Below are 14,438 nucleotides of genomic sequence, written 5' to 3' on the forward strand. Positions count from 1 at the left end.
TGAGCGACGTCAGCCGCCCCCAATGGCGCTCCGAGCTCCAGGTCCCGACGGCCGGAGCGGGCCACTCAGGGGCGGGGGGCCGGGCCTTGCGGACGCTTGTTGTTGTCCGGCCCGGGGAAGCAGAGGTCGCTCGGCCGCTCCTGCGCTCGTCCGGGCCTCGGGTGGCGGTCGGCGGGCAGGTCGGTCGCGGCAGTCGGTCGCCGTGCAGGGGCGAGGCTATGTCGCGGTGGCAGCCCGGCAGGGCCGGCAGGGCCGGGAGTAACGGGACGTCGCCGCGGAGCCTCTTCCCCCGGATACAGTGCGGCCCGAACGGAGGCCGCGCCGCCGCCCTCCGGTCCTGAGGAGCCCGCGCTGCCCGGAGCCCACAGCGCCCTCTTACCCGCGCCGACGTCCGCCGGCCCGACCCGGCCCGGCCCCCGCGAGCGCCGCGCCAGCAGGTGGGTGTCCGCCCGGCGCCGGGCGCCCAGGCCAGGCCTCCAGAACTCCAGCCCCCAGCGGACTTGGCGCCGGCGCGCGTGCGCGGCCCGGGGCGCGCGGCCTCCTGGGACGTGTAGTTCTCCGCGGCGGGCTCGGGGCTTTCCTTGGCCCGGGCGGAGAGGCGGGTGCGGCCGCCTGACCCCGGAGCGCCCCGCGGCCGGCCCCGGGCCCTTCGGGGGTCCTGCGGCCTGCCTCTGCCTCTGTCCCGCGCCGTCCGAGGAGCTCGGCGCACTTGCGGAGAGGGACGGAGAAGCCTGTGGGTTTCCTGTGCGCCTCGCTGGGGAGCCCGTAGGACAGGGGAGAGCGCTGCCCAGGTGACCGACCGCAGGCCCCGCCTCGGTGTGCGGGTCCTCACCGGGCGCAGGAGTCGGCCCCTGGGGTACTGCAGGGGTCCGGCGGGCTCGCGGCAACGCCCCCCACCCCCCGTCGTGGGTGATGCTCTTGTGGCGGGACGGCCGTGTCCCGGGAGATGAAGCCCCAGACCCTAGCATGAGCGGGACCCCAGGGCGCCCTGGGTGTCGGGGCGGGGAGCAGGGGCTGGCCGAGCTGGAGCTTCGGCTTGCCGCCCTCAGGTAACAGGATCTGCTCTGCCTCTCCTGCCCGTGCGGACGGCAGGGGAGGGACCCAGCTTGTTGCTAACGGCTCCACTTACCAGCAGGGAGGCCAAAGGCTGAGCCCCAGGGCCCAGGTCCTCATAGACTGGCCTCCCGTCCTCAGGCAGCACTAGCCCCTCTGAGCACAGGACCCCCCTCCCAAGGACATGAAGCTGTTGGAGAACTCCAGCTTCGAGGCCATCAACTCACAGCTGACAGTGGAGACCGGCGATGCCCACATCATCGGCAGGTGAGGCCCGGCCTCCGAGGGCTCCCGTCTCCCAGGTCACCGCGGCCCTGCGTTGAGCCCCATGGGTGGCAGGCTCCATGGTCCCCCCTGCCCCCTGCAGGATCGAGAGCTACTCATGTAAGATGGCAGGAGACGACAAGCACATGTTTAAGCAGTTCTGCCAGGAGGGCCAGCCCCACGTGCTGGAGGCACTGTCTCCACCCCAGACCTCGGGCCTCAGTCCCAGCAGGTGAGCCGGGGCAGAGTCTGCCCGCCGGGGACCATGGGGTGCAGCACCCGTGGGCTCATGCTCTTCTCCGCGCAGACTGAGCAAGAGCCAGGGGGGTGAGGACGAAGGCCCGCTGAGCGACAAGTGCAGCCGCAAGACCCTCTTCTACTTGATCGCCACACTCAACGAGTCCTTCCGGCCTGACTACGACTTCAGCACAGCCCGAAGCCACGAGTTCAGCAGGGAACCCAGCCTCAGCTGGGTGAGGGCCGGGTCAGGGGTGGGCCCGCAGCCCCCAGCTGTCCTTACCGCCCTGCCTTACTTCAGTGGCCCCTGGCTCTGCCCCGATGACGCGTCCTGTCCTGCAGCCTAGTCACCCCGACTGTGACCGCCCTAGGTGGTGAATGCAGTCAACTGCAGTCTGTTTTCGGCGGTGCGGGAGGACTTCAAGGCCTTGAAGCCACAGCTGTGGAACGCGGTGGACGAGGAGATCTGCCTGGCCGAGTGTGACATCTACAGGTAGGCTGGCATCCCTGCAGGTGGGCCCCGGGTGTGTGCGGCACTTGGGCCTTCATACTGCCTCTCGCCTCACGCCCCCCAGTTACAACCCAGACTTGGACTCAGATCCCTTTGGGGAGGATGGCAGCCTCTGGTCCTTCAACTACTTCTTCTACAACAAGCGGCTTAAGCGGATTGTCTTCTTCAGCTGCCGCTCCATCAGGTTAGCACCTGTCGGCCTCCTTTCCCTTAGCTCCTGTGGGGCCCATACACCACTTCCCCCGCTGTACCCACGCCATTCCTGATTTTGTCCTCCCTGGACCTCCTCCCTGGGGTCAGCAACAGGCCAGGGGTAGGCAGTCCTAAGACCAGTTCCCACACCTCCCCCAGTGGATCCACCTATACTCCCTCGGAGGCAGGCAACGAGCTGGACATGTTGCTGGGGGAGGAGGAGGAGGAGGAGGAGGAAGACGGCGGAGGTGGAGGCAGTGAAGGCGGACCCGAGGAGACCAGCGCCATGGAGGAGGACAGGTGTGTGATGGTTGCTGTGGCCTGGCTCTCTGGAGTCGCGTGGACCGGCAGAGTGGGCACCCCCTGGCCTGATCTGGCTGTCGGTTCCTCTGAGCTCACCGTGCGCCGCCTTCTACCCAGGGTCCCGGTGATCTGTATGTGAGGACCAGGAACAGAGGCCCCAGCTTCATTCAGCTTCAACCAGTGCCTGGAACTGCCCACTCCAGGGGCCCCAGGGCCTCCCCAGCTGGTGGCCAGCCCCTGGCCCTGCCTCGGCTCCGCACCGCCGAGGCCACGCCCACCTAGCCCTTTGGCTCCCGCCTCCGGATGTCTACTTACCCCACAGGCTCCAGCTGCCCCTGCTGTGGTTGGACGATGGCACAGGGCCTGGTGGGAAGAGTCACTGCCCTTTCCCAGTGAACTGACACAGGCAGGGACAGCTGGACTACAGAGTTTATTTTTATATTTTGTGCCGGATTGGGCCTGGGCCTGCACACTCCAGCCCTAAGGGCCTGAGACCCAGTCAGCAGGCCCCTGTGGTCACCACCCTGGGCTCGTCCGGCCCCTGGCGCCCACCTGTACCCCCTCCCCCACCTCGCCCGTTGGGCAGCGTGCACTGAGTGTCACTTTGCTGCAGCTGGTTTGTTTCCAATAAAAATTTCTGTGACTTAGTGGGGACCTAGGCTCTGTGCTGTGTTGGGGGTGGGGTCTGCGTCGAAGGCGGGGCCTACCGGCGTCTGGTAGCCTAGCAACGGTAGCAGGGCCGTTAGGCGGCCTTAGGGCGCCTGGACCTGCAGCCGCTGGAATGGAGACCGAGGTGTCAGATGCGAGTGACAGCCAGCTTCTGGACCAGGACCTGTATGATACTGACGGCTACGACGTCCCGGACCCGGGGCTGCTCAAGGAAAGGAATGGTGAGGGGGCCCGGCCTCGCCCACGCCCCCATGCCAGCAGGCACACCTCCCTCAGGCCTCCTTACACCGCCGCCCCGCCGCAGCCCCGGGCAGTCCCTTGACCCTGCCGGTCCCCCCCGGAGAGGTGCCCGCAGCCTAGAGCCAGAGCTCCGAGACCACTCTGACAGCGCCCCCCCTGCTGACCCGCAGACTCGTTTCCGGAGCCAGCCCCACCGCTTTTTACCAGCAGCTCGCGGCTGCAGAACATGACCCCGCGTGCCCGCGCCCGGCAGCTGTGGCTGCTCCTCCGTGCAGGCCTCCGAGACTTCGTGGAAAAGGTGGGGCTTGCCTGTGGCCCTGCCTCTTCCCCTAGGCGTGCCTAGCACCCCCCACCTCTTCCCCTAGGTGCCTAGCACCCTCCACCTCTTCCCCCAGGTGTGCCTAGCACCCCCACCTCTTCCCCTAGGTGCCTAGCACCCCCCACCTCTTCCCCCAGGTGTGCCTAGCACCCCCCACCTCTTCCCCTAGGCATGCCTAGCACCCCCCTGCCTGGGGCCCCCACCTCTTCCCCTAAGTGTGCTTAGCACCCCCCACCTCTTCCTCTGGGTGTGCCTAGAACCCCCCACCTCTTCCCCTAGGCATGCCTAGCATCCCCACCTCTTCCTCTAGGTGTGCCTAGCACCCCCCACCTCTTCCCCTAGGCGTGCCTAGCACCCCCCTGCCTGGGGCCCCCACCTCTTCCCCTAAGTGTGCCTAGCACCCCCCACCTCTTCCCCTAGGCGTGCCTAGCACCCCTCTGCCTGGGGCCCCCACCTCTTCCTCTAAGTGTGCTTAGCACTCCCCACCTCTTCCCCTAGGTGTGCCTAGCACCCCCAACCACTTCCCCTAGGTGTGCCTAGCACCCCCCCACCTCTTCCCCTAGGCAGGTGCCCTGCCTGGCACCCTGAGGCTCCGCTAGGCAGGCACACTACCGCTCCAGCTCCCCACCCCACCCCATCATTGACCACAGGCCTGCCCCTCCTGGCCCACAGGAAAAGAGAGAGGAGCTGTGTGTGGCACGCTTGACCCATGGGCTAGAGCTGCTGCGCCATCTGAAAGTGGCAGCCGAGCTGTGCTGGGTGGCACAGGATCCAGTGGGCAGACGCTTCGTGGTGCTGGATGGTGCCGGCTACCTCCACCTGCACAGAGAGAATGGCTGGGCTTATGAGAAGCTACAGGCCCCAGCCGTGCTCACTGGGCTGGTGGCTGTGCCTGGCCCCCTGGGTGCTGTGAGCCGCTTCGTGGGCTGGGGCCCGGAGGGGCTGGCCATACTAAGGCCTGACTTCAGCCTATTGTGGCTGAGCAAGCCAGGGGTGGGCGGGATGCCGGACCACCAGCCCATCTGCTGCCTGCCAGTGCCCAGCCTGGGGCTGTTGCTAGTGGCATTGGCAGGTGGCAGCCTGGCGCTCTGGAAATTCCGCTCAGGGGGTCGCCGCCTGGTGCTGTGGGGCTCACCTCTGCGGCTGCCACCAAGCTCTGCAGGTACACTCACCCGTTTGGTTCTGGGGCCCCTGTCTTCCCACCAAGTCCCATGCTGCTTGGCGGCCTATGGCTCTGCCGTGCTCATCTTTGATCTGCACACCTGGGCCCTCGTAGACATCCGCCGGGACCTGCACAAAATGTGAGGGAGGGACCTCGGGACCGGGAAAAGAAGGACAGTGCGGGGGAGGGGTGGGGGGTGAGGCAGAGGTGAGTCCGGGAGGGTGAGCAGCCGGTGGCAGGGGCCCGGTGCTGTCACATGGAGGTGCTGGGGCTGCAGGGGCCTCTCTTCCCCTTCAGCACTATCTCGGACTTGGCCTACTGCCTGGAGGTAGACGCCGTGGTGACAGCCTCTCGGGACAGCACGGTGAAGGTGTGGGAGACCGACTGGCGGCTCCGGATGGTGTTCATGGGCCACACAGGTGTGCCATCCCACCGCAGCCCCTGGGGCCCGCCTGTGTCCCCCCGGGCTGCCCGGACGCCCAGCGACCGTGCCCTCCCACAGGCCCCGTGACCGCCGTGGCCGTGCTCCCCGACTCGTCCCTGCTGCTGTCCGCCTCGCAGGACGGGACGCTGCGCACGTGGGACCTGCAGGCGGCCGCCCAGGTGGGCGAGGTGGCGCTGAGCGGCTGGGCCCGAGGCGCGGCGGCGGCGCGCGTGGACCGCCTGCTGGCGCCCGCGGGCCCGGGCTGCCCGGTGCTGTCGCTGAGCGCGCGCGGCGTGGCCCTGTGGCGCCCCCGCGAGCTGTACGCCCCCCTGGCGCGGCTGCCGGCGCCGGTGCTGCTCGTGCAGGTGGCGCCCGCGCTGCCCGCCGCCCCGCGCGCCCCGCTGCCCGCGCGCCTCGTGTGCGCCTGCGCCGACGGCTCGGTCCACCTGCTGGCGGCGGCCACGGGGCGCCCGGTGAGCGCGCTGCTGCTGGGGGCCGCCGAGCCCGCGGCCGCGCTGCTCTACTGCCTGCCCCGCGAGGCGCTGTGGCTGCTGACGCGCGCCGGCCACCTGCTGTGCGCCTCGGCCGCGCGCCGCCCCATGCGCCTGCGGCTGCGGCTGCGCCCCCCGCCCGCCCCCGCGCCGCGGCCCTGCTGCCTGCACCTGTACAGCCACCTGGCCGACCCGCGCAGCGCCCTGGCCGCCTGGGAGGCCGTGCGCCGCCGCGGCGGGGAGCTGCCCCCCGGCCGCCTGGCCGGCGCCTGGGACGACAAGAACCGGTGGGTGGGCGCAGGGCCTGGGGGGGGGGGCGGTGGCAGGGCCCGCGCCAACGCCCGACATCGCGCTAGGTACCTGCCCGTGCTGGGCCACACGGATGGCACCCTGTCGGTCCTTGAGTGGCGCCACGCGAAGACCGTCTTCCACACGGCGGCACACAGCCCGGGCCCGGTCACCGCCATTGCGTCCACCTGGAACAGCGTCGTGTCCTCGGGTCCATACCTCCCCTTGCCCCGCGGCCGGCCCGGGACCCCTCCGGCCCCGCACAGGGCCCAGCCCCGGCTCCTGCCCCCACAGGCGGCGACCTGACCGTGAAGATGTGGCGCGTCTACCCCTACGCCGAGGAGAGCCTGAGCCTGCTGCGGACCTTTTCCTGCTGGCACCCGGTGGTGGTGCTCTGTGCGCTGGGGAAGCGTGTCACTGTGGGCTTTGAGGACCCCGACACCGCCACCTACGGCTTGGTGCAGTTCGGCCTGGGCAACAGCCCCCGCTGTGACCACCGGCCCCAGGACGACCACACGGACCACATCACTGGTGAGCCGGCGGGCAAGAGCGAAGCCCAAGCCACCGTGTGGCCCTGGTCCCTGACCCCAAGCCCTGGTCCCTCAGGCCTGTGCTGCTGCCCCACGCTCAAGCTGTACGCCTCTTCCAGCCTGGACGGCACCGTCCGCATCTGGACGGCGGAGAACCGCCTGCTGCGGTGGGCTGGGGCTGGGAGGGCGGAGGGCGGGGTGGGGGCCTGTGGGCCACTGGCTGGGGTCTCCTACCTCCACCCCCACCAGAGCCTGGCGGCTTGGGGGCAGGGTTGTCCCTGTCCCGGCTTCCTGCTTGGTGGAGCGGGCCAGACCCTTGCCCTGCACGCCCCCAGGCTCCTGCAGCTGGACAGCCCCCCTCAGGCCCTGGCCTTCTGCAGCAACAGTGGGGACCTGGTGTTGGCTCTGGGCTCCCGACTCTGCCTGGTGTCTCATAGGCTCTACTTGCCCACATCCTACCTGGTCAAGGTATGCAGGAAGCCCAGGACGCGCAGGGGGCCGCTGCTGGGGGCAGACAAGCCCCCGGGGCCAGGGCTATGCGTGCCTTTCTCCCATTCAGAAGCTGTGCCAGAATGTCCCTGAGGTGCTGGATGACCCTCCACTGCCCCTGACCAGCCAAGAGTCGCTGACCTCAGCGCAGCTGCAGAGGCTCGCCAAGCTGCATGGGGCGGCCAGTCTTAGGTGTGCCCGCAGGCCCCGCGGAGCGGTCCTGGAGGCCCCTGCCCAACTCCCTGAGTCAGGGCCTGGCCGTGCGGCCCCAGAGCTCCCGGGCCACCCCAAGCCTATCCTAGCCCTGCCATCCCTCTTCCTGGTTGCTGGCTGTGCCCTGCCAGAGGCCTGGCCACCCCCACCCCCAGGTCTTTGTCCCAGCATCCGCCCCATCCCGCCGCTGATGACGCTGGTGTCCCGCCTCTACCTGTCCCTGTCTGCAGCACAGACTTGTCTTTCATCCATCACCAGACGGGAACACCTCAGCAACCAGTGTTGGAGGAGGTGGGGTGGGTCCCGACCCCCTCACCACCCCACAGCCCAACCCGCACCCCGCACCCTGCACCCTGCCCAGGCCCAGGCCACTCCCTTTCAGTCCTTGGGATAGGTCTGGGATCCCTGTGGTTGTCTGGGAGGCAGATGGCAAGACCGAAGGAGGACTGATATGACCCTTGACCCTTGGCCCCGACCCCAGGACTTGGAAGCCCTAGTTACTCGGGATCAAGACCTTCAGCAGCTGAGACTGGGGCTGGTGGTCCCGGCAGCCCAGCCCCCACTTTCCTGGCAACAGCAGCAGGAGGCCTTTGACAACTACCTGCGCCTGGTCTATGGCCCGGGCTTTCTGGTAAGTGTGAAGCCTCCCCCAGCCGCCCTTTGCCCGGGGCCTCCGAGGCTGCCTGTCTCCCCTGCATCCCTCCCAGGGCGTGCCTTCTGGAAGGGAGTCCCAGCAGGAGAGCACTGTGACCCTCATAGTGGAGAGAGAGACCTGGGACGTGTGCACCTTGCCCAGAGCTGCCAGCAGTGTTCGGCAGGCGGGGGTCTGTGCCGAAGCCCCAACAGTGCCAGCAGCCCACTCCCTGCAGGACCTGGGAGCCGTGGGCCAGCACCTTGCCCACCCTCCCCGAGTCCCCATGCCCACCCCACACACACACCGGGGGGTGCACAGCAGGGCATCCCAGGTAAGGCCTCCCACCGCTCCCACCTCTACCCTGACCCTGTGACCCTGCTGCCACCCTGTGACTCCTCGTCCCTCACCCCAGCTGCTGGCCCGCTCCTCCCTGAGCAGTAGCCTGGGCCTCAGTCTGGACCTGCAGCTGCAGCTGGAGCGGCTCCCAGGGGAGAAGCGTGTGGGCCCGGGCCCACCAACCCCCAACCTTCAGCACAGGGTGAGGGGGGCTGCTGCCTACCCCAGAGCAGGGCTGCAGGGGCACTGAGGGTCCATGCTTGGCTCTGAGCCCCTCTCCTGTCCCCAGGTTCCCCTCTTGACAAAGAGGCGGCCCAGGGAGCTTCTTTCCAACCTCCGAGGCTTCTTTCCTGCCGCCATTGAGCACTACAAGGTGAGCGTCCCTTGCTCTTCCCAGAGGCACCTCCCTCGCGCAGAGGCAACTTTCTTATGCACCCCGTCTTCCCTTTGCTGCTAATCTTGTGCTCGAGTCTGACTTGAGAGCCATGCCTGCCTGCTGCCCTCCACCCACCTCCTGGCCAGCTTGGTTGTGGTGCTGCTGTTCTCTGTGGGCCCTGACTTCTGGCTCTCTGGGGACCAGCTGCCAGAGGGCCAGGGATTCCCAGAGAAGACACCGGGCGAAGCCAGAGCCTCTGCCAGCTGATTGTGCCCGCACACCTCCTTCCCGGTTAAAGTGCTGGGTGGGTCCTGTATGGACTTTGTCTGGAAGACCAGAGTCCTCTCCATTTAGAGGAGCAAAGTCCATGGATGTTGACTTTGCAACTTGCCACCTTCCCCACCTGTCCCACCCTAGATACCCAGGGGGGCCACACTCTGGCCCTGTCACCTGCCCGGGTGGGTGCTGATCCTTTCCGTAGCTGTGCCATCGACCCAAACCCGCAGCACCCCCTCTGAGATCCTCCCACTGACCCCCTTCATTGCTACAGACAGCTCTGTTCCAAGGTCGGGGGCCTGGTCCCTGGAGAGCATGTGGGGGTGTCAGGGCTCCCCAGCTTCTTCTCAGTCATCACAGCTGCCATCTCACTGACTACTCTTCTGCTTGGTTTCTTTCCAAAGGTCCTCCTTGCCTGTTTGTGTGTTTGGGGGTGTCAGCTGAGAAAAGAGGCAGAACTGAAATGAAATGAAAGCATTTATTTGGGGTCTTAGAATTCCAATTCGGGGAGCAGAGATTTGGTAGCAATCCAAATCGAGTCCTACTGAGGAGTAAAAGCCAGGGGACTTTTTTTTTTTTTTTAAAGATTTTATTTATTTATTCATGAGAAACAGAGAGAGGCAGAGACACAGGCAGAGGGAGAAGCAGGCCCCAGAGGGAGAAGCAGGCCCCATGCAGGGAGCCTGACGAGGGACTCCATCCAGGGTCTCCAGGATCATGCCCCGGGCTGAAGGTGGCGCTAAACCGCTGCGCCCCCCGGGCTGCCCAGCCAGGAGACTATCAGCAAATTGCAGGAGCACGAAGAGACTTACACAGTTGTTCTCCAAAAGTTAGGATTGGAAGAGGTAATTACATTGCACACTCCACTGGTTTTCTGAGTACTTTAGTTTGTTTACAGGAAAATAGCTTTGTCAAGTGTCCACTTTTTTTTTTTTTTTAGGATCTTATTTTTAAGCCATCTCTACACCCGATGTGGGGCTGGAACCCACAACCCTGAGATAGAGTCACAGGCTTCGGGACTGAGCCCCCCGGGGGCTCTGCAGAGTGTGCACTTTATTCTGGTCAAAGATGCAGGGCAGCAGTCCTGTGTTCAGCATGGCCGGTTCCATATGATTCCTCTTTCAAAAACAGGATAGAGGGGATCCCTGGGTGGCTTAGCGGTTTGGCGCCTGCCTTTGGCCCAGGGCGCGATCCTGGAGTCCCAGGATCGAGTGCTGCTTCGGGCTCCCTGCATGGAGCCTGCTTCTCCCTCTGCCTGTGTCTCTGCCTCATTTTCTCTCTCTCTCTCTCTCTATCATAAATAAATAAATAAATCTTTAAAAAAACAAACAAACGGGATAGAGTCTTAGTTCCCAAATCGTCTGTTTCCAAATCATCTGTAATGTTCAGAGGTTTCACCCAAGTTCGCGTGGACAGGGGCTGGGAGCCCAGTTGAGCTGCCCGAGACCTGGCTGGCAGCAGGGGCTGGTGCTGGGGATGCCAGGTGCCCCCTGGGGTGGCGGTCAGCTCGGCCTGTCAGCCGGCCCCCCGTGTTTCCCTCCCCCAGAACCTGCAGACGCCCATCCGCTTCCCGGGCAGCGTGCCCAACTCCGTGGTCCTGCAGCACATGTGGCTTCCCGGGGAGGTCAGCGGCCTCGGGGCCCTCGCCCAGATCTCCAGCCGAGGCAGACACAAGGCAAGGGGGCGCGGGGGTCCCCGCCCTGGGGCTCTGCAGGCAGGGGCCTGAGTTCCCCGCAGTGTGCCAGCCCGGCGGCCACCTGTGCCCTCCGCTGCGCAGGCGAGGAGGAGCCTGGATGACGTGTGGCTGCCGCGGCGCATCAGGCGGCGCCAAGCCAGGTATCACCAGAAGCTGATCCAGTGGTTGGGGGAAGAGGAGGAGAAGGAGGAGGAGGAGGAGGAGCGGAATCTGGACTGGGCCTCAGATTACCTGAGCGCAGAGGAGCAGCTCTTGGAGTTGGAGGAGCTGGAGGCGCAGGTAGGCGCGGGCGGGGGCGGGGCTGCGGCGGGCGGGGGCGGGGCTGCGGTGGGAAGGGCGGGGCTGCGGCGGGAGGGGCGGGGCTGCGGCGGGGAGAGGGCGGGGCTGCGGTGGGAGGGGCGGGGCTGCGGCGGGAGGGGCGGGGCTGCGCGGGGAGAGGGCGGGGCTGCGGCGGGAGGGGCGGGGCTGCGCGGGGAGAGGGCGGGGCTGCGCGGGGAGAGGGCGGGGCTGCGCGGGAGAGGTCTGCAGCCGCCCCCGCCCCGCCCCCGCAGGCCCCCGAGAACCTGGCCCTGCAGCTCCGGCAGCGCGCGGGCGCCAGGACCGACGCCAGCTCTCGCCGCTTCTCGTACCCCTACGGGCGCTCGCTCTGGAAACAGCGCTACGGGCATCTGCCCAGGTTCCTGCACTTCTTCGTCGTCCAGAACTGGTTCCAAAAGCTGTTCCCCGTCTTCACCCTGGAGGTTCGGGGGCTCGGGCGCCGGGGAGGCCCAGGCTGGTGGGGGCGGTGGGGCGTGCAGGGCGCAGGGCGTCAGCGCGCGGTGCCCGCAGGCCTACCCCGAGGTGGGCACGGCGGAGGGCCTGGCCTCGCTGTTCACCGACCTGCTGTCCGAGGCGTCCTGGGCCGACTGCGTGCACATCCTGCGAGCGCTGCTGAGGCTGCTGCCCGACGTGAGCAGGGACCTTCGGGACCGGCTGCAGGACGTCCTCGTGCGCCTGCTCAACCTGGACCAGCCCCCCAGCCTGGAGGTGCGCCGCTGGCCCCGCCCCCCGGGCCGCCCCCGGGCCTCGCGCCGCCCACTGCCCACGCTTTGCTCCGCTGTGCTCAGGACCCCACGCAGAAGCGGTTCGTGATGCTGGCGCTGCAGCTGCTCCTGGCCTGCTCCCTGGAGTCCCGCGAAGTGGTGCTGGAGCTCATGTCCTACTTCCTGTACTCGCCAGCCTCCTGCCGGTGAGTCTTGCTCCCCGCTCGTCCTCCCGCCGGTGGGGGAAGGCGTCTGGAGCAGCTCCCCTCACCTGTCCCAGGCCTGAGCTCAAGAAGCTGCTGGACGGGCTGGGCCTGCAGGACCCACAGGGCTTCCTGTTCAAGGAGATGATGACCTGGGTCCAGGGCCCCGACGCCGACTCCAAGGCTGCCCTGCGCAAACGCTGCTGCCAGAAGCTGGAGGAAATGATCCACTGGCTGCAGGTCCTGGTGGGCAGGGGTGGGGCAGGCCACTTGCGAGGGAGCCTCCTGTCTCCTCTCCCCCAGCCCCCAGGCTTTCCCCAAGTCCCTGAGGGGGTGGGGAGGGGGATCCAGGTGAGGCGGGCAGCACTTGCCTTGCTCTGCGCCAGACCCTCATTGGTCCACTTCTGTCCCCCAATCCTCCATCTCTGGGGATCTTCCTGCCCCTCCCCAGGAAGGAGTCTGCAGCCAGGTCTCAAGGCTGGGGGCCACCGGTGCCTCTTGACGGAGGGGAGCCTCTGCCTTGGGCTTGGGGGGTGATGTCGACTGGCTGCTTCCCCCCACAGATGGAGTCCTTGCAGCCTTCTGCAGCCAAGTTGTCAGAGATGCTGCCCAGGGTCTGCGAGCCCTCGGCACCCGCACCTTCTCCCAAAGAGGTGCCGTCACAGGTCTCTGTGCTCTCCGGGTCACCTCATGAGTCAGTGATGCCCTCGGTCCCTTCCTGGGCCCCCTCACTAGTGGTCTCACCCGGGAAGCTGGACTTGGCCACCCTGGAGTCCCCAGCCAAGAAGGTGCTTCCACCGATGCACTTCACGCCGACCAGGCGCATGCTGTCCGAGACTCTGCTGCACTTCTCCCGCTCTGAGGGCCGCTTGAGCTCCTCAGTGCCCACCACGCTTCGGGAAGAGCCACTGCCGCTGGAGCAGACGGACTGGTCACGGTCACAGATGCTCGACCTGGGCCCCATCGATGCGCTGAACTTCTTCTGTGAGCAGCAGCGGGTCCGGCAGCAGCGCTTCCTGCAGGAGGAGCAGCAGGGCCTGCACCCCAGCCCAAGCCCGTCGGTGCCCAACACAGTACTGCCTCAGCCCCGGGACTGCTGGTAAGGGGGCCCCACACTGGGACAGGGCCTGTGGGGGGCAGCCGAGGGGCCGGCCGGGCCACACCTACCTCCTTATCTCTGCAGGCACTACCCCATCCTCCGGCTTCAGGAAGCCAAGCTCCAGAGGGCTCCAACGAGACTGAGGGGTGAGTGGGAACAGGGGTTGAAATGCACAGCACCATCTACCTCCACCCTAGCTGGGGTCCCAGTGGGCACTGACCCCACCCTGAAGCCACACTGTCCTGCTGGCCCACAGGCTGGATGCGGTCCCAGCTCTGGGTGGCCCGTACCCTCAATGCCTCCATCCGGATGCTGAAGCTGCCACTGCCGAGGGTGGAACTTCAGCCTTTCCCCCCCGACTGGCCCAGGCCTGCCCGTCCGCTGCCCCCGCTGCTCCTGCAACCCGCTTTTCAGCGATACTTTCTGCCAGATGATACGAACCCTGACAGCTACAGTTGACCAGGCTGGTGGCCCAGTCTCTTCCTCCCCCTGGCATGGAGTCAGGATGTGGCTCTCCAGTCAGCTATTCTTTTCTGGAAATAAAGTTCAGAGGTCATGGCCAGAAAACTGGATGCCACCTTTATCTTTAGGGGCTGCAGATGTGAGCAGGACAGTCTTGCTGGTGTGATGGATCTGCCAGTGGCCACCTGGAAGGCAGGAACTGGGGGCACGGTGGAATGTGGTGTGGTCGGCCCTTGGCGGAGCAGCATTCCTGGTGGGTGGGTCTGTCTGCCAGGAGAGAGGCCCATCACGTGGGAACATCTCCGCTCAGGCACGCGGCCTGTATTTATTAGTAAGTTACTGGGGTCAAGATAGGAGTAGGGACTCATGGGCCAGTGAGTAGCCAGCCACAGAGGGGATGAGAGAGTCTAGATGGCTCTGTGTGTGCGCGCGCGTGCACGTGTGTGTGCGCGTGTACGTGTGTGTGTGTTGAGGAGGTGGGGGCCTGAGTTTGTTGGTGCTTTGCTACCCATGGCTAGAAGGGAGAAGAATTGATGAAGGAGTCCCATGTGCTTTTATCCAAGAAACAGCATCCTTTTGACCCTTGTATCTAAAAATTGCCAGGAGACAGAACTTATAGGTGAAGTACAAGATCTCAGAGGGCTTTGGCTTCCTTCTGAGCCATCAGGGCCTCCCAGGGCACTGGTCCCACAGCTTGTGGGGCACTTGGCCCATGTGTGCACTCGCTATTAGGTCTGCCTTCTTTTGTTTTGTTTTTTAAAGATTTATTTATTGGGCGCCTGGGTGGCTCAGCAGCTGAGCGTCTGCCTTTGGCCCAGGGCGTGACCCCGGGGTCCTGAGATCGGGTGCCACAGTGGGCTCCCCACAGGGAGCCTGCTTCTCCCTCTGCCTGTGTCTCTGCCTTTCTCTCTGTCTCTGTCATGAATCAATAAATAAAATCTTAAAAGAA

The 14,438-nt window shown here is 66.1% G+C and overlaps 2 protein-coding genes across 10 annotated transcripts; both read left to right on the plus strand.

The window, feature by feature from the left end:
- Positions 1-63: 63 nt before the first annotated feature.
- Positions 64-3,207, plus strand: MAF1 (MAF1 homolog, negative regulator of RNA polymerase III). 3 transcript variants are annotated; one of them, XM_072745831.1, is made up of 8 exons: positions 64-437; positions 1,195-1,320; positions 1,421-1,549; positions 1,625-1,790; positions 1,926-2,047; positions 2,130-2,249; positions 2,366-2,557; positions 2,678-3,207. In XM_072745831.1, exons 2-8 carry the CDS (start codon positions 1,238-1,240, stop codon positions 2,697-2,699), a joined length of 834 nt encoding a protein of 277 aa, XP_072601932.1. In that variant the 5' UTR covers positions 64-437; positions 1,195-1,237; the 3' UTR covers positions 2,700-3,207. The 3 variants fall into 3 exon arrangements, with proteins under 3 accessions (XP_072601932.1, XP_072601933.1, XP_072601934.1); XM_072745832.1 differs by having other exon boundaries at positions 2,417-2,557; XM_072745833.1 differs by having other exon boundaries at positions 2,446-2,557.
- A 25-nt stretch (positions 3,208-3,232) lies between these two features.
- On the plus strand, positions 3,233-14,438 carry WDR97 (WD repeat domain 97). Of its 7 annotated transcripts, XM_072745825.1 has the most exons (23): positions 3,233-3,450; positions 3,640-3,767; positions 4,461-5,089; positions 5,248-5,369; positions 5,453-6,152; positions 6,222-6,364; positions 6,448-6,850; positions 7,019-7,151; positions 7,243-7,364; positions 7,616-7,676; positions 7,867-8,016; positions 8,093-8,350; positions 8,432-8,557; positions 8,645-8,728; positions 10,554-10,682; positions 10,785-10,982; positions 11,255-11,443; positions 11,532-11,729; positions 11,810-11,931; positions 12,006-12,168; positions 12,492-13,027; positions 13,112-13,173; positions 13,284-14,438. In XM_072745825.1, exons 1-23 carry the CDS (start codon positions 3,342-3,344, stop codon positions 13,484-13,486), a joined length of 4,968 nt encoding a protein of 1,655 aa, XP_072601926.1. In that variant the 5' UTR covers positions 3,233-3,341; the 3' UTR covers positions 13,487-14,438. The 7 variants fall into 7 exon arrangements, 6 of the variants coding, with proteins under 6 accessions (XP_072601926.1, XP_072601925.1, XP_072601924.1 ...); XM_072745824.1 differs by having other exon boundaries at positions 11,255-11,729; positions 12,070-12,168; XM_072745823.1 differs by having other exon boundaries at positions 6,448-6,684; positions 6,760-6,850; positions 11,255-11,931.

This window comes from Vulpes vulpes, unplaced genomic scaffold (genome assembly GCF_048418805.1).
Source record: "Vulpes vulpes isolate BD-2025 unplaced genomic scaffold, VulVul3 u000000671, whole genome shotgun sequence".
Lineage (NCBI taxonomy): Eukaryota > Metazoa > Chordata > Mammalia > Carnivora > Canidae > Vulpes > Vulpes vulpes.